The sequence below is a fragment of the Herpailurus yagouaroundi genome, unplaced genomic scaffold (genome assembly GCF_014898765.1).
Source record: "Herpailurus yagouaroundi ecotype Mexico unplaced genomic scaffold, PumYag 186, whole genome shotgun sequence".
NCBI lineage: Eukaryota > Metazoa > Chordata > Mammalia > Carnivora > Felidae > Herpailurus > Herpailurus yagouaroundi.
In genome coordinates, this window is record NW_024412417.1 from 46,176,419 (window position 1) to 46,199,959 (window position 23,541).

At 52.3% G+C, this 23,541-nt stretch overlaps 1 protein-coding gene across 28 annotated transcripts in view; it reads right to left on the minus strand.

Moving 5' to 3' along the window:
- Positions 1-23,541, minus strand: part of PTK2 (protein tyrosine kinase 2) — a 261,143-nt gene that overhangs the window by 108,093 nt on the left and 129,509 nt on the right. For all 28 annotated transcript variants that reach the window (XM_040494532.1, XM_040494512.1, XM_040494533.1 and 25 more), the window contains one exon: positions 10,400-10,454. In XM_040494532.1, coding sequence (XP_040350466.1) covers positions 10,400-10,454 — 55 coding nt within the window. The remainder of the gene's footprint in view (positions 1-10,399; positions 10,455-23,541) is intronic.

Below are 23,541 nucleotides of genomic sequence, written 5' to 3' on the forward strand. Positions count from 1 at the left end.
TCCTAACCCTTTTTAAGCACACGGTTCAGGGGTTCCAAGTCTTACTTCTTCAACAGAAATCTGTAAAGCAATAATTTGCTTACTAGAACATGTGGTAAAAAGTTAGGCAGGATAGGTGCATACTATCTATGTACATGAAGGGAAGGAAGCTGGCCAAGAATTAGGTATAAAGGACTCACACGCCCCACTGTTAGGAGGGTATGTCGATACAAGGTTGGTGAAGGGCAATTTTGCAGCACAAATACCTTAAAAAAAGACACCCAACTCTGGATCCAGAAATTAAAATTCCAAGGCATGCCTCTTGAGAAACAATTCAAGAACTACACAAAGATTCAGCAACAAGGAGGCTCGGTGCGCAAGTGTGCCTAGTAACAGGTGGATTACATGCGTCTGCACATGTCTATCCACACTGTATGCAGCCCTGAGGGCTGTTGTGCAGCGGCGCCTGGGTGGCTCAGCTGGTTAAGTGTCCAACTTCACCTCAGGTCGTGATCTCGTGGTCAGCAAGTTTAAGCCCTGTGTCGAGTTCTGTGCTGACAGCTCAGAGCCTGGAGCCTGCTTCGGATTCTCTCTCTGTCCCTCTCCTGCTTATGCTCTGTCTCTCTTCTCTCAAAAACAAACATCAAAAAAAAAAAAAAAAAAAAAAAAAGACTATTGTGCAGAACTAATTTACTGATGTTAAAATCCGTATCACGGTGTTACACGAGATAATGTGGCGAAATGATCTGTATGTCAGGGACAGATGCCTTTTAAAGGGGAGCATTGGGGATGGGACTCTGAGCACAGGTGCACACGTACCAGCACAGAGAAGACAGACCACATACACCCTTCTCTGTGTGGCGGGACCACAGCTGACCTTTCAGACTTCGCACATCTCACTCTTCTACTTATGCACCATGAGCAGCTGGACAGTGGCAGGAAGGGCCCTCCGGGCAGCAAGCCCACCGTCCGTGGTGTCAGAGGAAGCCCGGGGAGGCCAGTGGGCAAAGGATACACGGTAAGGTCTGAGAATGACGGCTAGGAGAAGACAGCCACAGCGAGTGCTCGGCTTTCACCGTGGGGACAGACAGGGTCCTTGGGCGCGCCGAGAAGACCGATGTGATCTGACGCAGGTGCTGCTGTGCTGTGAACAGCACGAAGGAAGAAGCAGGAGAGACGAGGCAGGATGCTCCAAGCCATCCAGGCAAGAGGCTAGCAGAGTAGACACAAGGGCAGCAGCAGGAAAGGGCTGAAGTAGATTTATGCCGAAAATCGGAACCAACAAGGTGCACTAAGAGACAAGAGTTCCCACGAACTGAGACGGTGAGCCTGTGGGAGAGGCAGACTGGCAGGTGGGGGTCTGGGAGGGGAGCAGGAGCCCAGCTGAAAGCCGCGTGAGAGGCACTCAGACAGGAAGCAGAGCCAGCAGGCGGAGAAGGCTGGGACGGGGGCGGAGGGGAGTGAAGGGCCGCAGACTTCAGCGTGCCCCCCCCCCAGCACGTTGGGAGCTGCCAGGAGGTGGACCGCCAGGGAGTGACACACACAGGTGACAGCCTGCCTGCAGCGGCTTGAAGGTCCCCGTGTGCTCAAAGGGGTACTGCACCTGCAGAGAGCGAGGGGACAGTGACAGCTGCGGTCAAAGAGTAAGACACAGTCACAGCGGCTGAGGTTACGGGGTGAAGACAACAGCATGGGAGACCGAGGCAGGCGGAGGACAGGTGCCGAGAACCAGAGGAGCGGGTGCTGGACGGTGACCCATGGCACATGACCTTCATTGTAAAGGCTCGCTCAGCTCTGGCACAGGAGGCTCGGGGGAGGCTGTGAGAGGCAGAAAGACCAGCCAGGTTCCCAGAACAGGCCACCCCAGAAACACCAGCGACACAGACCCTGAGGTGGTGCTAAAGGAGAGGGTGGGGCACCTTTGGGACGCTTGGACGACTGCGGGTGGGACGGGAGGGAAGCAGGCAATCGAGCACGACAAGGCTTGTGGACGGGACAAATGGACAAGCAGAAGGGGCAGGTGTGGTGAAAATAAAGTCACGCCGATTCGGGACGTGTGTGTGATCCTTCAGTCTTTGGACCAGAACCATCAAGCAGACAGCTGGATACAGATGTGGTGCTCAGGAGAGGGCAGGGCTGGGGACAGCACGGTCAGAGTCTCCAGCTGACATATGTACGGGCGGCTCCCACAGACCCAGTGGAGGCTGCAGCCAGGGTGGGCCAACAGCTGACTGTAACTCAGATCACATAATCTAAACTCGAGAGAAGTAAAACGGGCCATCAGGTGTTCACACAGAAAATGACCGACCGGTTAGCCTCGGGTGCTTGGTCGAGAGAGGTCTGGGAAGCGCGTCTTTGGGAACGCCCACCTAAGCACCGGCCACGGGCCAAGGGGCTGAAAAGGCCACTCTTATCATGGGCTAAGATAGCATTTAATAGTTGTTCTGACTCGGGCTTTGCAAACGTTCTCGTGGCCTATGAGGTCCAACTGTCCCCCAGGAGCGAGTACGCTGGCCAAGGAGACCTGGGTACTGTCTGCACCCACTTGCAAGGCATTTTCCTCGTTATAAATGAGCAACACAGCGTCCTGCGAGTTTCCTGAAAGCAAGCCAGTCCCTGACAAGGAGGTCCACTCTACTCTGGACCCAGAACGAATCCACTAAGGAAATTCTATTCTGTGCTTGGCACTTGGGAAGCCCTGAAGGGTCGGCACGGATGCCTTGCCCTCGACAAACTCGGCGTTCAGCGGGAGAAGAAAAGCGTTCTGATCTCCGCCCACGCCAGCACGAGTGGGGTGCTAGGGGCACGGGGCTGTCAGGTGCTGGTCAACAGAAATGGTACCAGATCTGGCCGTGCAAATGGACCCCCAGTCTGCCCGGTGGCCCTGCCAAGCAGCTACTCTTTGGAGGTGAGGGAAGTCAGGCAGGTGACACGGTGGAGGTGGACGGGGCTGTGAGGCGGGCTCACACACCTCGTCCTCGGAGACACCACGAGACGGCAGCAGGGAGGAGCCAGCACCATGTGCGCTGGGTTCCACCTCACCTTGAATTTACTTTCAAACGTGGCAATTGGGTAAGATCTTCGTGAGCGAGAAGCAGGCCCGAGTGGCCTCGTCATTCCCGAAGAGTATGGAGGAAGGAGTACGGCCCACAGCGAAACCCAATTATGTGCTTCAGAACGAGTGAGGGCACGACTCTGGCGTCACAACCCGCACACAGATGAGACAGAAATCAATTCTGGTCTGTCTCGTAAACTGAGGACACTTCACTCCCCGGCACGTAAGCGGGAGATTTCAATGGCCTGGGGAGGGCGGGCTGCTTCAGTGCGTCCATGTGCCCGTCGAAGGAGGAAGCCAGTGCACAGAAAGCCCCAGAAAGCTTTCCAACTCTTCCCGCAAGTGCGGGGCACACCAATCTAGGACACGGTGGCCGCCGCAAAGGACGGCTGTCCAAAGAGCATGGGGACCAGAAGCAGGGACAACTCGTTTTTATTAACATTAACAAAAAGCCGTTCTAGTCATTCGCGCCTCTAAGAGGAATACCTGCACTCAGACAAGTAATGACGTGCGGTGACTAAAACCGCGTCAAAGAGGCCCGGAAAAGAGGGCATTTCCGTGCCTTGTAGGCAGTTCCCAACAAACCACGAGTTTATAAACGACGGACGACACTCTACGTTTCCACCCGGCCTTTCGTGTGATGCTTTCAAAAACGCATCACCCAAATGGTGTCCCTCTCTGAAGCAGCAGACACAGAAGTTGCTCTTTAAAGCTGAGCAAATGCTGGAGCCTCGGTGGCTCACTCGGTTGAGCGTCTGAGCCTTAATTTCTGTTCAGATCATGATCTCAGAGTTGTGAGATCAAGCCCTGCGTCAGGCTCTGTGCTGAGCACCTGCTTAAGACTCTCTCTCTGTGACCCTCCCCTACTTGCACACGTGCACTCTCTCTAAGAAAAAAAGAAAAGAAAAACAAAAAGAAAAAGAAAAAAACAAGCCACTAAAGTCTCCTCCTGAGCATCAGACTCACACACACCCCCGGCCCACCCGAGGCCCCCGCTGGACGTCCCAGACACCTGCAAGCTGACGGCCACTAAGAGAACTCAGGACCTTACTGCACCCCAGGCCAGTCTCCCAGATGCTTTGAGTTTGAGACAAAGCCCTAGGTGGCAGCCGTGACCTCTTTTCCCTAACCCCTCAAATCCACTACACCCCCAAGTCCCGCAGCGCTTTTCCGGAAACCGTATCGAGTTCTCTAATGCTCTCCAACACAGGAGCCCCACTCTCGCCTCCCGTGGGCACCTACACACATCGCCACACGCTCTTTTGAAAACACGGACTGGATCACCTCACGCGGCACCTTCAACCCTATGCAGCCTCCAAGACGCTGCATCATCGAACCACGCTAGTACGGAGCCTGCGAGGCCTCTCGGCCCAGGGGTCCGAGGGGAAGAACACAGTGGGTGGGCAGAGCAGGTTCAGCTCGCGGGGTGGCGGCCGTCGGGGGTCGTCTCACCACGGGCCACTCAGGGAGGCTCGGGGGGACACAGCTGCTCTCTGGGGTCGAGCCTCGCTGTGTCTCTGCAGCGCCCTCAGGGAGAAGTTCTCTCACCAGCCCCATCTTACAGATGAGGAAACAGGGGCACAGACGCAACAAAGAGCTGCACGGCAGAGCCAGGGCTGAAGCCCAGGCAGCCTGGCGCGAGTGCGTCCTGTTGAGGACGTCGCCGCCCCTCGCAGAGGCCGTCCGGGCCGAGCAGCGGGGGTGGGGGCACGAGGACAGGGCTCTGGGTGGGACCCGCGGCCGCCCCGGCCTCTGCACGCCGCCAGGAGAGCAAGAGTCAGCACACAGCATGCAGCACATGCTGGGCGCCCAACAGGTGTTTTAAAGGGATGGGCAGGTGCAAGAAAGCACGAGGACACCGGCCCTTCCTGTTATCCTTCAATTTCTATGCAGCACTGAGAATTGCAGGCAAAAGCTTTGGCAGAAGAGAGACTGAAAAGCTGGGGGGGGGGGGGGGGGCCGCGGGGGCGCACGAGCCTCAGTGCGGCTGGCTGTCCCAGCAAACCCAACCCCTCTGGTTTGCAGCCTTTTTTGTTGTTTAACATCACAAAGCTGGTCATAAAAAGGCAATCCACGTGTAACAGGCAAATCCCAGCCGCTGTGGATCCCGAGTGTCTCACTGACCCCTGACACAAGCCCTCCCAATCCTGCTTGTCCCTCGACCGCCAGCATCAGGGAGGAGGAGAAGCGAGGCCGGGCCCTGTCCCTTCTCTGTCCTTCCACATCAGGCACACAGCCCTGTCTTCTGACCTTGCACTCAGCAACACCCCCCCCCCCCAGATGACGATGACAATGACAATGACGATGACTGAGGATGACGTGTGTCCTGATGAGCACGTGCTCTTCTGCGAGGGGACTGAAGCCACCAGCCCTGTGCTCCTGCTCCATCCCCAACACTCGGCCATGGGCCTGGGAAGACACCAGCGAGTTCTAACTATGCAGAGGGCAGCCTGAGTCACAGGTTTCCCCCTCCCTGCATCTGAACCCGCGGAAACGCATCAGCCCCCGGCTCTTTCAGTCCCGTGCGAGGCCTCACACTCGGAAGCGGAAGTTGTTCGCACCATGAGAGGATCGTCTCAGTAAGTCTAGTGAACGCCCGTCTCCTCACACAATTCCCAATTTTGCTTTCTTGTGATGAGAACCTTTAAGACTCACGCTCTTGGCAACTTTCACGCGTGCGCTACGGTACTATTAACCATGGTGACCTGTGCACAACACCCCCATGGCTTATTTATAAGCAGGAGGCCGTGTCTTTGACCCCCTTCACCCCTCCCCTGGCAGCCATCGATGTGCCCTCTGGATCTACGGGCTCAGTGATTTGTTTGCCTCTGGATTCCACGCGTAAGTGAAATCAGACAGTATTTGTCATTTTCTGACTTATTTCACGTGGCATGATGCCCTGAAGTCCATCTGTGTTGTTGCGAACGGCAAGCTTTCCTTCTTTTTTATGGCTGGGTGATATGCCACATCTTGGCCGTCCGCCCGTCCGTCAGTCTGCTCTCCCCGGTGTGCCTGCCCCCTCTGGCCTGCGGGCGCCAGGAATGACGGCTGAATGACCGCCAAGCTGGGCATTCCCGCGCTTCACAAAGGTGCTAAGCCTGCAGTGGCCACCTGCTAATCGCAGGAATGCGGGCAAGGACCATTTTCGCTAAGGATGAAGCTCCGTGTTGCTGACAGTACCCCAGGAAAGCTCTTTATTCCTCGGGAAGCGTACAGCTGCTTCGGAGGACTGTGAACTATTGGCCTCTCGGCTCTTCTCCTTCTGAAATGAGATTTCTACTGGGAGTTGTATGCAAATCAACCGGAACTTGGCTATTCTACCTGCTTCCGGATTTCAGATCCACACGAGGGCTGCAAAGACGGCCCCCGGCCCCCCGGGGTCGACGTGTCACACGACACCCACCGGCACCACTTTCTCAACCTCAGACCCTGCCTGGATCTCACCGGGCTACCCGCGAACAGCCTCTTACTGTTCCTGAGCCTCGCACTGCATTTACTCGTGTCTCCTCAGTGTCCCCCAGCCGTGACAGCTTCTCGCCACTTCTGAAGGGTAATCATCAGAACCTGGCAGACCATTCCTCAGGCTGCGTTTGCCTGTTCATTTTCCCGGTGCAGTGTTTTTAGAGACGTGTCTCCGGCACGACTAGGATCGAAGAGACCGAGACTTACAGTACCTTGTCAATCATTCTTGGGAACCGAGGCACAGACCTCCCCTCCTCTCTCCTGTCACAGCTCATTTAAGCTCCACCAAACCCGATAAGGCAGCCTCTCCGCCCTTGCACGCGAGCCTCTGCAACGGCCTTCGGAGAAGCAAATGGACTGACCTAGCCTCCTTCCGGGAAGCAAGCATGAACGAATCTAGCCCTTCCGCAGGGCCGCTCTGGGAGAAGCAAGAAGCAGCTATGAATCTCTCGTTAGCCGAAGTTTCACTGGCAACAGTTTTGAAGGAGGAACGGTCTGAACACAGCGTGCTCTGTCCTACAGCTGTCACCGCCACCCGGGCGTGTGCCGAGAGTGGCTCCGCGGACTCGGGCAGCAAGCAGGGCACGGCTGGACAAACTCACGCACGGGGTGAAGAAGTGCTGGCCTATGGGAATGAACTACCGATTCAGCTACTTAAGAAACCAAACAGACTTTACCTGTTTTACAAAAGTACTTCGGTTCTCTCACTAGAACTCTGGGGAGACCCTCTAGATGAATCTACACCGACACCAAGCAGCAGGTACAAATCCTATTGTCCCCTACTTGCAGTAACATCAGCAGCAACTGAGCTTCTCAAATCACAGCTGCCCAGGGAAGGTTTTCTCGTGTTCCCCAAGGTCAGTGCCTCCCTTTCTGCTCGCGTGGCAGTCCCTCACCCGCCCCACCTCTGCCTGCTTCCACCCTGTTGTCCGGGCTCCCATTCTGCACTCTGCACAGCCATCACGCCCGCAGCCCCCAGAAAGCTGCTGCGCCCCGCCCCGCCCCACACAGGTGGCCGCTTGCCGTCTGGGGGAGCTCGGGGTGGCCAGAAAAGCCCACCCGAGTCGGCAGCAGTGTCAGGACAGGGAGGCCGGTCGGCACGGACCCGGGGGACGACCCGGAAGAGGCCTGGAGGGGCGAGTGCTGTCGGGGGAGCGGGCTCCCGGGGCTGCTCTCCTGAGCAGGCCTGACCCCCAGACGCATGCCTTCCTTCCACGGTGCCCCCTCCAGAGGGCTCCCCGCTAACTCTCCCCCCGTCAGCCGCTCTTGATGCTGTCCACTGCGTCATCCACGTCACCGATCGCCGGGCACGACTGCAAACACAGCGTTGGGGACGCGGCAGGCGCTATCCGTGCCCTGGTGGATCTGAAATACAGTGGAGGCAGGCCGACCCAACGCGGACAAGGAAATCCCCGTGAATGTGAGCCTGAGAAAGTAAAGACCAGGGTCCTGAGCAGGGTCCTGAGAGAGGAGAGCGGTCGGTCCCCGGCCTGTACCTGTGGTGCGAGGAGACCGCGATAGGGCGCAGAAGGCCCGGTCTGGGAGAGCCGGCCGCGGGGTCGGGGCGGGGGGGGGAGGGGTGGGCAGGGGGCACCATGGGTCCACTCGGCTACGCTTGCCCCAGGGTACCTTCTTGGATTCCCACACAACAGCAGTCATACCTCTCGTGACAACTGCCTGTCCACACGAAGCGCGGAAAAGACTGCAGTGACTCTGAGGCCGCCACGGGGCTCACACCTGAGCACCATTCAGGACACTGTGGCCGTGGTCCAGCTACTTTCACATATTTTCCTGCTTTTCCATTCACGTTGGCTACTATGCTTGTCCGTTCAGTGACGTGAACTCACTATAGAATTGTGCCTTTTACTCGTGTGAACGCCTCCTCCCACCCCACCCACAAACTGCAGATCCACGCACAGAGGCATCCCTTCCACTCGAGGATTGTCCAAGGCCTTCTTGGAGCCACGGTGTGACTCTCCAGGTCACACCATCCCGCAACCCCAGGAGTACGGACGGCCCGCACCTCAAAACCCTCCAGAAGGACACAACCCTGTCGCTCTCGGGTACCTCCAAACACCCCGGATCTCGCCTCCAACCCCTCCCACTCTGCCGGACTCCCTTAAAGCTCTTCGTCTCGGACCGCACCCCTCCCCACAACAGCCACCTAGCTCATGCCAGGTCTGCGAGCTGCCTGTCCCACCCATCTCTGTACCTGGCCCTTATCACCTGCTCGGAGTATGCTGAGAGAGCTGGTACCCAGGCAATTCACTCCAGCGTGTGGGGAGTAGATCAGGAAATGGGAATGCAAATGAAAGAGCAGGACGGCAACACTAGAAACCAGAGAGGCTGAAACATTACAGAAGAGCACACTTCCCTCTCTCAACTGTGTCTCGTTACATTCGTATCAAGTACCTTCTACTTTAAAACTAACACCTCCGTATCTGCTTCCCGTAAGATTCTCCAGAAGCTGTGTGAGGGCGGGGCGGGGGTGGGGGGGCATGACCACCTCCCACGTGAGGCTGAGCAGACAGACTCGGGGAGACTGAGGACTAGTGCCTGTAGTCCTGTTCTCGATGAGACCAAGAACAAGCAGGACCTGGATGCCTGGCCACGGGGCCTTCGTCACAGGCTGCATTTGGTAAATTGCACCAACACCATGACCCAATGACAGGCAACGGGACATGCTTGACTATACATAAAGAACAGACAGTAACAGCACAAGGGCCAAGAAACCCTTGGGCAGAAACGATTAATGCAATAAAGACTGCTGAGTCAGCATTTTATCGGCATGAGTGAGAGGTTCCGTGCTCCTTCCCTCCTCACACTAGAGAACACCTAGTGAGCTCTGTGTTCACGGTCCTCAGACTTTATACTTATAAATCCATTCATCCTCGTACGTAGCCCACGTGTTAGAAAGTGGTTTGGTCCCCACTTTACAGATGTGGAAACAGACACACAGTAAGGTTAAGTAACGTGGCCAACATCCCGTGCAATTCACGGTGATGAAGTCAGAATTTTCACCAGGGCAGTTTGGCTGCACAGCCAGGTTTCTGGACCAGTATGCTACCTTCTCCCATAGCACACGTCTTATCCTGCTCGTGTGGTCTTCCACGTGACTATTCTGGTACAGAACACCACCTCTGTGATAGAAAGCGCACAAACAGCCACCTTGATACACTGCCTCGTTATGGGTACCGTGGTAACATCCATACACGAACCTATTAAATATTCACACCGCCCCCCCAAAAGACTATTTTCTTCATCGAGGAAATAAGAAACAGGCCCAAGATCACAGGCCTTGTAAATGGCACAGCTCCCACGGGGGGGACTCTGTTCTGACCCAAAGTCCGGCCCCCGCACTTGACCGTCCTGGCACACGCTCTGGATGGGCGGGAAACCACACCTCACGGGCCCCAGGTGTCCCTCCCCTGACGTTCCCACAGCAGGGAGGGAGAGAAGATGGCGCTGTGCAGAAGTTACTAATGAGGAGGGGTGTCCACGGGGTCAAAACAAGAGAGGACAGGCCTCCACAGGGCACTTACGTGGGCACGGCATGCGCAGACACACAGCATTCGGCTACCGCTGTGGTTCTTCTACACACCGCTTCTTTGCTCTCGTGTGCCATGGCACCCGAGACCAGACAGGCCGAGGTGACAAAGCCTACCGTGCGTGCAGCTTTCTCAGTCTCGTACTTAGCTGAGTGTCACACATAATCAAGAAGTGAAACAGTGGCTTTGTGGGAGAAAGCTGTGCCTACAAAAATCTACTTGCCATTAATATAAGCAAAATAACGATTAGCTTTTTTACGTTGTAACTTTTACACCCAGGGGAGAAAACCATACACCACGGGGGAGGTATTTATATAACATGGTCATCCGATTACAAAAAACAGATTCCAATTACCTTGACAGAATCCAGTAAACTCCTAGGAAAAAATCGCTTCAAACCAACATCTTTTCTGAAATATAAAAAGAAGCATATTAACAAATAACACCACCGAATCAATTAATATAATGACATTGTTGCAAGAACATAAAAGCGATTTAAATTCTTTGTCCTTCCATATAGCATTCAAGAAGGAAGGAAATAGAACAAAGCTCCCATTTACCAGCACAGTCATGGAAGGGGTGGGACAAATCATTCTCTGGACGTGAGTAGAAAATACCAGTACAAGTTGGTTTCAGCAGAACGTCTCTTTCCCTTTTACCCCTCACTGTTGACAAGCCTTGTACACACAGTGCCTCTCGGCGAGCACGGTGTAGGAACACGCTGCCGGAAGGGTCAGCCTCGCAAACGCCAGTTTCAACTGGGGGACAGAGTTGCAGAGGAAGCCGACTGGCCAGAGTAGGGAAAGGTCTGGGATAAACCATGGAAGTTTAAAAAACATTCCTTGAAGTAATCCTAAAAGGCGACTAGTTTGTTTAAGTAAACCATTTCTGATGAAGGGACTCGTTTGGCTAACCACATTTTATCACCTGTGTTCCACACGGGAAACCAAAGTCAAGAAATCAGGTGATCTGTCTAATGTCAGAAGGCTAAATGTGTGGAAATGCTAGAAGGCCCCGTGACTTTCTGTAGATCAGGCTGCAGAACTGGTCATTACTATGCCTATCTCAAAGCGCCTCAAAGCGCTCTGGCCGAGAAAACAGACCAGAAAGACTTGATCACTCTCCTTTTCCACAGTCCCTTTGGTGCCAAGGGCACCGGGATCTTTGGCCACTAGATGGCCCTCATGTGCCACACAAAATCGCACCTCTGCAGACCGTACCGCCTGTCGGGAGACAGGTAGAGGGTATAAAAGGATCAAGAAGGAAAACACTGACACGGTGGTTGTCTTTTCAGAATTACATAAGGAAAGCTAAATGGAAAATATTAAAAGATAATATGAAAGTGGTGACTTCTTTCTCCGTAATTTTAAGTTAGCTGTCATTATAAACAAAACTACAGAAATCATGCAGCATTTACGTGGCTGATCCCCTATCCAAACATCTCAATCCCCTATTCTATAATCTGACTACTACTTAGCACCTAAACCAACAAACTCCTTGCTAAACCCAAAATTGGCTTCGGTCCCCCATTCTTTTCACTGTTATTGTTATTATGTTCACTGCATCCTTATAAAAACTCCCTCTCAACATACCGTTTCCTGGTTCCACTTACTCAGTTAATTCATACAACCCACTTGTTTTTATTATATTTTCATTTATTATATTTTTCATGTATTCATTTACTATCTTTTATTACATTTTTCATTTACTATACTTTCCATTTATTTTTCTAACCACCTCCCTTTGTAACTCCCCTGGCTGATCCTTTCAGCTCTGCTGAAATCTGTGCTGAGAGGCTGTAAAAGAGGGACAGTGTCCCCCCAGGGCCTTCCCTTCCTCGCTGCACAGACAGACAGGAACTTTGCATTAAGGGCTTGGGTGCTAATCACCAGGGAAGTAGCAGGACAAGCGCGTAGAGAGAAGCAGCCTAGAGTCCTGAGGCGCTATTCCCCAGCGTTTCCTCCCCTATTCTCCTTTCAGGGCAACTGCTCCCTCACAGAAAGCACTTTCCATACAGAGAGGTCTGGACGGGAATCCTCGCCTCGCCACAGGACAGATGTGGCTGTTACTAAACACCTAGAAACCCAAGGTTACCTGTTCGTAAAATGGGAACGCTGCTTCCTGCGGCAAACAGTGGTGCCGAGAATGCAGCAGGAACGTGTCAAGTCCCTATGACTCCAAGGGGGCGGTTTCCTTTCCTCTAGAAATACCACCGATGCCCCTCCTGTCTGGTCAGAGTTTGGCCCACATGCCTGACTCCCTGTTGTCTGAGCAGAGCAAGGTGCGACCCTTTTCTGCCGTAAGCAGAACACACGGTGGGGGAGGGGGAGGGGGAGGACAGCCGGAAGAGCAGGGGGGAGGAAGGCTGGCAGGTGCCCAGGGAAGGGGCTGGGGTGGGGTGGGCAGCAGAGGAAGTGACAGGCGAAGAGAATCGGGTCTTCTGGACACAAGGCTGTTAGTGCCCAATGACTGGACACATGTGAGAGGACCCCTCGCCCCGAGAAGGGGGGGCTGGGGGCAGGTCTGTTTCAGACACGGCGGGTGCAAGCAAGGTGTACCTCCTGGTGGGGGTTTTGAGGAGGCAGTAGACCACCAAAGTGTCGGGGTGAGGGACTGTCCAGGGCGGGACTGTCCTCCTCCCGACTGTGAGACCAGAACTGCCACAACTCAACCGTGTGATGCATCCGCTTTTCGTGGAGTCAAGTGGAGAGCAAAGGATTTATCATACTCATTTCTGTCACAGATGGGAACACTAAACAGGGACCAAAAGGGCCGTATGTTTTGTGAAAAATGAGAGAGGGCATACTTTGTGAAAATGAAGGCGATTCCTAGGCATTACTTTTACTTCCAAGATGAAGACAACTCCATCTCGGGAGGGAGGGGGGGTGCGAAGCTAAGACCAACTAATGCTAACAAGTATAGCTTTTCCAACTACTTCGAGCAATGGCTCTGTAACTTTCGTCCATGTGCTAGAGGTCTTTTAAATGTGACACCTGGCAAGAAGAAAATAAAAATGAGGCTCAAGTAAGCAAAGCCAGTGAAAAAATTCAACAACAACACATTTCCATTCATGTAATCAGGAAGCCAGTCTGCTTTGGGCTTCGTGGTGGGGACGCCAGAAACCCCAGCAGCGCCTCAGGCGTTCTAGGTTTTAGGGAGGGCCTATTACAGACACCTAAATTTAGACCCTCTCTTAGGACCCCCCGCAGGAACAGGCAGCCTGTCCCACTTTCAATACAAGGCCGCCTCTGCAAGCCGTGCGCCCAGCTCTGGTCACGACGTGCCCGCTCATCTGCAGGCTCGAGCTTGGCTTCTGGCGCCATAGAACTCACCGGAACCCAAGCTCCACAACTGTCGGACGACGTGAATCGAACAGATCCTACTTCTACATCTTAAACACAATACAACTTTGTTATAAGACCTTTGTTGTGAGGTAGTTCCTTACTACATAAATGATTGTCAAAGGGCAGGTCCTAAATTCACATAAATTCATTTGACAAAAAATTATCTACAAGGACCTTCTAGATTCTTGCCAAACCCCAATTCCCAAACTCAAGCACAAGGTTTTCAATTTCCACACGAGTTCAAAGGAACCTTCCTAACCTACAGACAGCTGACAAGATAGTAACATGTGGTGAGAGCCATACTGTTCACTACAGTAGCCATGTGAAGCAATTTAAATGAGTTAAAATTAATCTAAAACTCCAGTTCCCCAAACCACAAGAGACTCTCAACAACAGAGGACAAACAGGGTTGATGGCGGGAGGGGGTGGGGCAGGGGCTAGCCGGGCGATGGGGACCAAGGAGGGCACCTGTCTTGATGAGCCCTGGGTGTTGGGCAGAAGTGAGGACTCAGCCGAATTCTACTCCTGAAGTTATATATTAACTAACTAAAACTTACATGCAAGTAAACCAACAAAATAAAAATCTAGTTCCCTGTCGCTGGGGCGACATCTCAGGGGCTCGGTGGCCTCACGGGGCCGGCTGGGCGCACAGACACTTCCGCCACCGTAGGCCGCTGCGCTGGGTCCAGGACTGGAGGCGCCCTGACCGTCCTGGGCCCGGGGCCGCGGGCCAAGGGCTCTTCAGGAAGGGCAGGGGTGATGCCGGGTACAGCCACACGGCCACTGCGGGACATCCACGTGGGGCTCGAACCTCCCAAAGCCCTGAAGCAAGGAGCAGGGTGCCCGCAGCTCTTCCGGGAGGGAGCTGGGACCGCCTGTCCACGTGAGCCATGTTCTTCCCATTTTGCTCTCAGGAATGGCAGCTTTCTAGCCATTTAGTCTCTAAGACGCAAATTCTTTTCCCCTGAAGCTTCCAGGAGAGCAAGGCTGTGCTCGTTTTCTTGCTCATACTGGGCGCCACATCAGATAACGGGCAGAAGAACCACACGCTCCCTCTTCGCAAGTGAGACCCAGTGTAAACAGCCAACCGCACGGAAGGTGCTGTCAGACAGCAAGGTTCCCAAACCAGTAAATATACTGGTTGAGAGTTAGGGTTCCTGGGACTCAAACTGTATTTGTGATGAATTTTAAACCAGAATCCTCTTGATGAATGTTGAATTTACCTCTGTCCTTCACAGGAAATACTTAAACCACTACTGATGGACAGGACTTCCTTCTCCTTCCCTTTTGCTCAACTTCAAACAAAGCTGTGCCTTCCCACGTCTCAGGGCCAACGACCCGCGTCCCAGTGCTGCCCACACCCCTCCCTCCGGCAGGTGCAGAGGCGCCTGCCCCAGCGGTCCTCCCCTCCCTCAGCGCCTTCTTGACCCCTGGGTCTACCACGCACCAAGAAGAACTCTCCAGAGAGCACCGGGTCCTGCCTAGACACTCCCAGCCAGCGGCCCTGACCTGCACACGTGTCTCCAAGTCCACAGACCCACAACACAGCAGGCTTTTGGAGACCTGAGTACAGAATTAGCTTCACTCTCAAGAAGTTCTTCCGTCAAAGATGAATTTACTTCCCCTTTGGCACCACTTCTGAGAACACTGAGACCTTGGTTAACTAATACTCTGTGGACATAATTCCTCAAAGATGTAAAGCCCAGGAAAAAAAAAGCAACCAAAACTGATGTCAAAAATATAACTGAAGTGTGCATTTTCATATAGTATCTCTCTCATCCTTGCCCCAAAACTCTCAGAATTGAGCATCTTTAATATAAAAATCCCACTGAGAGATTTAACCTCTAAAATACCTTAGGCCTCTTAAAAACTGATAAATACAAAAATTCTCTACTTGCAGGAGAGACGGCTGTCTTTTGGCCGGGTCCAGTACCGTGCTCCTCCCGTGCAGCCAGGTGTGGCCACGGGACTGAGACTCAGCCACCGTCCCTCCAAGGGACAGTACTCTGCACACACCCGTGTCCTTGCAGGGAGGGGAGACAGAGAGAATGCCCGCCTCTTCCTCCTCTGTGGGGCTGGAGTACAAATGTGACTGGGTCACGGGGTGGCAGGCCATGGATGCCGGGACGGCCAGATTAAAGAGGCCTGGCACCCTGGTGACGAGCGCTGACCGCCTAGGCCTGTTCTGTATGAAAGAGAGATGACCTTCCGTCTTAGTCAAGAACTGTCGATTCATGCCAAACCTGTCAGCGGCTTCTTCTCTGATCTATTACATGGGCAGCTAAAAAAGCACTAGACTGCTGTTAAGAAAAAAGACAATGAAAACAGTGCAACATTATAATTTGCTTCAGTTAATTTTAAATCATGAATTTGTTTTCATTCAAAAAATACTGGGGGGCACCTGGGTGGTGTAGTCAGTTAGGCATCCGACTGTCGATCTTGGCTCAGGTCATTATCTCACTGTTTGGGAGTTCAAGCCCCTAGTCGGGCTCTGTACTGATGGCACAGAGCCTGCTGGGGATTCGGTGTCTCCTTCTCTCTGCCCCTCCCCTACTTGTGCGTGTGCATACTCTCTCTCTAAAAATAAACAAACTTAAAATAATTAAAAAAAAAAAAGAAAAGAAATGCCAATGGACGGAACACCTATAAACGTCAGACACCACTAGGTGCTGGGGCGGCAGGAGGGCCCCCATCCATGCAACTGACAATTAGCAGAGGACAGAGACAAGGACACCCACAATTGCAGAGAGATACATTACATGCAAAAACGACTGAGAACACGTTTCTTAAAAAGACAAACCACTTAAGAAGGAAATGAGCAGAAGTGAAAAGCTAAATAGTTCATTTAAAATAATTTTTTCACAATTCTGTAGTTTTTGAGAAGAATCACTGGTATGTAAAATTCTTTCTTCAACAATATCACAGTCAGAATGGTAATTTCAACCCAGTTGTATTAGCTTATTCTGGTTAATTTGTCATTGTCACGATGCAGTTGTTAACCTTGAGAACAGAACATTTTTCTTCAAATCTCCGCTCTGACCTCCCGTGGCAGCGCCTTCCTCTCCCGCCCCCACCTGTGCTCATAAAGGCGTAAACGGAGTCTCATCCCTGCACACGCCCCGTGCCCTGAAAGCGTGCGTCCGCGGGAGGGCACGATCCCAGGCCAGGGGGGTCACGGCCACATGTCTCCCCTTTGCCTGCACTCTGGTTCTGCCAAGGTTGCAAAGGCCTGCAAAGAAAGACTTACTCTTTGGTTGTTTGGAGGAAAACCAGAGAAGTCCCTACAAAGTGCTAGAAACCGGCCAGTGGCCTTCAGTGCGATCCAACACAGCTATTTAGAAGGGCGGTAAAGTTGGAGGGGGCTTCTCCGCTAGGCTGTGAACAAAGGAGACTGTCTTTAAATCTCCCGACAGAAACTAAGCAACATGTGGACGATTGCACAATTTTTCTCCTTACTGCCAAGGAAAGAGAGAACCTTAAATAGACTAATAGGAAATGTGATATTTTGCGTTCTCTTTGACAAAACATACACCTTCCTAAGTGGTTGCAGCAGCGCTCAGGAGGAAAGAGAAAAGCCAAGGCCCCGCAGGCCTGGGGTGGCCAGGTCCCTGGGGCAGGACGGCCAGAGTCTGCTCAAGGCCGGGCCAGCCTCAGCCGGCACTGCATCTAAAGCCCTGGCCCCAGCCTTCCCGGCAGCTGTGCGGGAAGACAACGCAGGGGACCGCCGTACACATTTTTAAAGTACTGAGAAAGTACCTAGAATCACTCACCTTTCAAGATGACAGAAACAGAACTTTACCACCAAAGATGCATGTAAAAGATTTCCCAAACAACACACTTTACGAAAAAGGGAAACCGACGCCAGAAGGCGGGCTGAGCTAGAGCAGAGAGCGTACAGGCGGGTGGGTGCACAGACCTCGCCCGGCAGGCCCTCCGTGCCAGGGGCGAGGAGTGCCGGGACCGCCGGCCGCCTGCACCCGTGTGGGGCCCGGACCCGAGGGCGGTGCAGCTGAGCCTGTCACGCCCGGCTCTCCAAGAAGCCCCCTGGAGCCCCGCCTGCCCAAGCTCGGACCACCGGGCTCTGATCCAAGGCACTGGGAGGCTTGAGTGAGTCAGAGTCACAGAGGACTGACACAGCCCTGGCACCATCATACGCACGCACGTGCAGCAAGAGGTTCCTGGACAAAGAGCAGATCGCATCCCAAGGAAAGAACTTCTAGAACTGAAAAGTACCAGCGGGGAAACGGAACATGAGCTGACGAGGTATGACAGAAAGACGAATGGCCTCCCAAGGACAGATCCGAGGACAGGACACACTCATGACACAGACAGAAACAGAGATGGGAAATGGTTCAGAGCTACCAAGGTCCAAATGTCCCAGCTGACAGTTCCAGAGCTCACAGCATCACCTCCCGGATGAAAGACGCAAATCCACAGAGCCAAGCAGTCCGTCCCATTCCCAGCTGGGCGAGGAGACGAACGCAAGCTCAAGGCAGGGGTGAAGTTGGAAGAGCAGCCACAGAGAAATGGCGGCAGACGCGTCAGCAGCCGTCCTGGAATGTCGCCCCTTGAGCGTGGACAAGGAACGTGTGTCAAGGGGGACACCGGAGGAGTGGGCTGAGGTAAACACAAGAACGTTTGAGAGATACAATGGGAAGCATGCCGCCAAGCCAACAACATCCGCCTGACATCATCACATCTAACACGTGGGCTTTCAGCAGAGGCAGAACTAACATAAGGGAAACGGCGCGCGAGCTGGAAGGAGCCACAGAGAGTCAGGATGTCCCAAGGTCCTTGTGCTACAGAAGAGAGGATTAAGATAATTTTATTTATTTATAATTTTTTATGTTTATTTTTAAGAGAGAGAGAGAGAGTGTGTGCAAGAAGGGGAAGGGCAGAGAGAGAGGGAGACACAGAATCCAGAGCAGACTCCAGGCTCTGAGCTGTCAGCACACAGCCTGACGTGGGGCTCGAACTCACAAGCTGTGAGATCGTGACTGGAGCCAAAGTCAGATACTCAACCGACTGAGCCACCCAGGCACCCAAGATAATTTTAAATCTAGATGTGGTTAAGTTAACATAGAAGGTTAAAACCTAAGGGTAACTAATAAAAGAACAGAAATGGTTTATAAATTTCTGAATCATTGGAGACGAAAGTTTGGAATAAGAAAACCAATTAAGAAACAGACATCAAAAATAAAAAGCCACACACTTACATGTACACACACAAATCCCCTCCACAAAAGACAAAGTTAAAAAAAAAATAAAGACAACAGAAATAAAGACAACACAAGCCGGTCCAAACGCATCAGTCATACTAATAAACACAAATATATTAAACCCATCAGTTAAAAGAAAGATTTATTAATTAGCAAACTGGATTTGAGAAATCCCGCTCTATGAAGCTTACAAGAGACATGCCTGAAAGTATAAGGATGTGAAAAAGTGGGCAGTAGCAGAAGAAAAGGAAATGGAAACCAGGCCAGTGCTAACCTAAAGAAGACCAAACAGACTTTAGGGGGAAAGCCCCCCGGAACAAGAAAGCACGATTAGGCACACCGAGAGAAACTGAACAAGGACACGAGATTCGGGAAGATAAACACTCTGTGTGTTCCAATAAAAAGGCACAAACACAGAGCAAACATGAAGTGAAATCGGCAGAGCTCCCGTCACACAGAGAAACACGCCTTCTCAGTCACCGACAGGTCGGCAGACAAAATACCAGGAAAGACACTCACAAGCTTGAACAGAAAATGCACTTTTAAAAGCACACTACAACATCTATCTGCTGTACACATACAGCAGAAGGTTAACAGTAGAGTCTGGGCGGCGGACAGGCATGTGCGTGCTGCTCAGGCCTTTCAACTTGCTGTGTGTCTGAATTTTTTCCTAGTAAGTGACTGGAAGGAAATGACCTTACACCAGCCTAAAAGACAGTCTCTACAAAAGCCAAAGAAGCTGTTACCACACAGACCCTTAAAAAGAACTCCTTAAAAAAATTATCTGCACATTTGCAAATGTGAAGATCTAAATAAATCCACAAAGGTTTTAGAACAAACATCGGGTCTAGGGCGCCTGGGTGGCCCAGTTGGTTAAGCGTCTGACTTCGGCTCAGGTCATGATCTCGGGTCTGTGGGTTCAAGCCCCGTGTCAGGCTCTGTGCGGACAACTCAGAGCCTGGAACCTCCTTCAGATTCTGTGTCTCCCTCTCTCTGCCCCACCCCTGCTCGTGCTCTGTCTCTCTCTGTCTCTCAAAAATAAACAAACATTAAGAAAAAATTAAGACAAACCAGAATAAACATCAAGTCTTGAAATTCAAAACCGAAATGAAAATGCTGGCACATTTTACTACACTAAAAAAACAAAGAAAAAAAGGGGCAACTGAGTGGCTCAGTTAGTGGAGTCAGTGACTCCTGATTTCAGCTCAGGTCATGACTCCAGGGTCATGGGATCAAGCCCTGTATTGGGCTCCTCGCGGAGCCTGGAGCCTGAGATTCTCTGTCTGCCCCTCTCCCTGGTGCGTGTGCGCGCGCTCTCTCTCTCCCTCCCTCTCTCAAAAAAACCCACGAAAAATAAAACACAAAATAAGAACAAGTCCTGTGTGATGAAAGCCGTCTGATCACAGTTGACGGACAAAGACAATTTGGGAAGAACATACAGAACAAATACTATAAACACAGTTAATATGACAAAAACCTCTTAAGAAAAAAACATAAATATACTGGAAAAACTGGTAAGAAATACAGCCAATTAAAAAAAAAGGAATATGAAGTGGCCCATGTATGGGAAGGCGTTCAACAGTAATCGGCCTGAAGTACATAAAACAAGCTATTATTTGTTGTCCAACAGGCCAAACGAACATCGCCTCGTGCGCCTCACCCGTCTGGTGGACGGAGGCGCTGACGTGCAGTCACTGAAAACGTGTCTCCAGGCTGCTCGTCTGTTAAACCACGTGCTCCATGCGCTAAGAATATTCATGAAGACTGAGACCGCGAAGGTGGCTGACACTAACTGCTGGGATCCGCCCACTTTTATGTTAGGTGACGGGGTGGTTCCGATGTTCTCCGGCTGGAATGTATTACTATCTCTGGACACATGTAAAAACTATCTATTTCCAAAGGCTCAAAGCTAAGTTAACAGATGCACTCTGAAATTCCTTTACTAAAACTCTGCAGTGACTGTACACAGTATGGTGTTCATGCCGCCTGGCCAGCTCCGGCCGGACCGTGATCACAGCGGGAAGGAGGGCAAACATGAAGTCGGGGCCGGCACAAGTCCGCACGAGGACCCCAAAGCACACAGCGAGGACAGTCCGTGTGCAAGCAGGACCTGAGCCCAGGTACTCGGCCGCAGGAGCGTCTTGGCCAGCCCGTCGCCCAGAGAGAGGGTGGCCACACAAGTGACACGACTTCGCGGGCCCACCAGAGGGAGGCTGATCACAGCAACACAGGGAGCAGCACAGTCACACCCCGAACTCCAGCCCCCACATCCGCCCCGCTCTTCCTTACCTAGCGTGTCTGTTCTACGTAAACAGCAGACCTGCTAAGAACACGCAACATTCCCCTCGTCGTAACGGCTAACTCCACTTTTCCCCCACACGCTCTAACAAGGCGCGTGACCCCGAAACTGTGCTGCGCCCATTTCTCCCGTAACAGGAGCACAGGCCCCTGCCTGGACAGTAAGTAACCCACAGTCCCCACTTCCCGGGCCCACCCATCGGGGCCCCACCCGGGTCCTCTGCTCCTGTCACCTCAATTTCTGTAATCTTTACAAATAAGCCAAATTTATGCCAACTCTAGTGCGATCTTTGACTTTCATTTCAAACAGACCTTGAACTGAAAACTCCTGTCTGCGAATAGAGCAGCCACCAGCCCGCCTTGATGGATACCTGCTTCTTCATTTTCCTTCTTCCAACTATCTGTCCTTGCTGCTACAGATGCGTCAATGCCCAGTCCGTGGAGGTTTCACTTGGGCCCCTGATGTCCTGTGCTCCGTGTCCCTTTTACAGTATGCCTGGCTCCCTTCATCCTGTGACATCACAGTTCCCGCTGTGGCCTCGCAGACACAGGGCGGATACGGCTCACACCATCTGTCCCCAGTCACTCCAACAAGACGGGCTTCCATGGTGACCCCAAGGACGTGCACAGGTGGCTTCTGTACCCTGTCACTAACTGCCAGGTGATTTATAATCCGGGACCTTCTCAGACTTCATGGCACTATCCACCATGGGCCAGACCTCTTCAGATCGTCATATCTACCTACCCGCTGGCTTTTCACCCCTCTAGCCCTAAGCCCACATTTCTCTTTCCTTTTCATTTAAAAAACCTGCATGTTTCCTGGAGCACCTGGGTGGCTCAGCTGGTTAAGCATCCATCTTCGGCTCAGGTCACCATCTCGCAGTTCGTGAGTTTGAGCCCCGCGTCGGACACTGTGTCTGAAAAGCTCAGAGCCTGCTTCGGATTCTGTGTCTCCCTCTCTCTGCCCCTCCCCTGCTCACGCTCTGTCTCTTTATCTCAAAAATAAATAAACATTAGAAAAATTAAAAAGCATGCAGGTTCCCTCAGAACTAGCTCCTCCACAAACAGAACCTCTTCCTGTGACCGGTATCCCTGGTGGCCCAGGACAGAAACCAGGAGAGCCCTGGGATCCCTCCTTAGGCTCCTTACCCAAGTCGACCAGCCAGCCAGGCACACAGACTCTAGCTCTGGCCACCGCCCTCCTGACTGCTGGGGCCGCTACGCCCACGACACAGCCTCGGTCCTTCTCAAGTGGACAGGGGGGATGCAAGGTGTCTTGGTTCTTTGCTTCTATTTTTAATTTTCATTAATAAAATTCCAATCCCGCAAATACAGAGCTCTGAATCACAAACCTCCTCAAACCACTGTCCCGCCTAAGAGGGCTCAGCAGCCGGCCGCCAATGTCAAGGACCAAGCCCTTGTGAAGAAGGACCCGCCCCCTCACAGCAAACTGAGGGTTTTCTAGCTGCTGATTGTTCCTGCTTCTGCGCCTTCACAAAGTCTCATCACACCTGCCCACATTCCTTCTCCGAGACGGGGTGACCACACCTGCTGTGACACCACGTCAGACATCAAGTACCAGGCCCCCCATGCGTCCTCCAAGTACTGCTAGTTCAGCTTCTAGCACACTACTCCACGATCCTGCTTACTTGTCGGAGCCCAGCCTCTAGCTGCGAGCCTCCTGAGGGCAGACAGTTTGCATGATTCATCTCTGAATCTCCAGCACTCGGCGGCCAATGGCTTGGCAGGTGCCTAGTGACGTCTGTTAAGTGAACTAATGACTAAAAGCTAAATGGACAAAGGAACAACCAACCAAATAATCAAATAACCAAATAGGTAAAACTATTCCTGCTTTTCCTGAACCTCCACTCGAATTGAGGACAAGCCCAGTATCGTCTAAGACAAGATCCTCAGTGATTCCTCCGATTCTGGTCATCTGTATTTTAAGCACCAAGAGTCTGGAAGGCTGAAGAATGTGGCAATTGTAAACAAAAATCAAAACCATAGCGAATGTTAGTTGCTCTCTTTTTAGGTTATTAATGGCATCACGGCTTCTACGCCGTCTACTAAACGTCAGGAAAAATTCTACCTAAAATAATTCTGCCTGCTAAGACATCCTAGCTGATCTCAACTCTTTCACTCATCTCCAACCAACTGCTGTTCACCCTACCCTGTCCGTTAAGGGGCACAACATATGTATAGATGGCGTTCAGATAAACACAGGCAGAGCACTTGGGAAGTGTCCTCTGTGCTGCACGCGGTCACGGACCCCAGGCGGACACACCGCATTCAGAAATCAGGCCGTGAACTGGCTCTCAGAGCCTCAAACAGGACAGACGGCCCAGGTGGTACTCATTCAGCCCTCACCGCCTGGCAGAAAGGAGGCTCATGTTAATTATAAAAAATAACCATCGCATCTACTGCAACCAGTTATTACCTCAAATGGTTGTACCTGCTCTGTAACTAATTTCCAAAAATGTTTATTTTCTACTTTTATATGTAAATGACCCCACCTCCCCAGCAAAATCTTGCTGTCAAAATGGCAGGGGTCCTCCCCTGTGTGGCAGGGGTCGGGCTCCAAGAGAGTCCAAGCAACATGCGGAGTCAGTTCAAGTTGCCATCACAGCAGGGTAGTG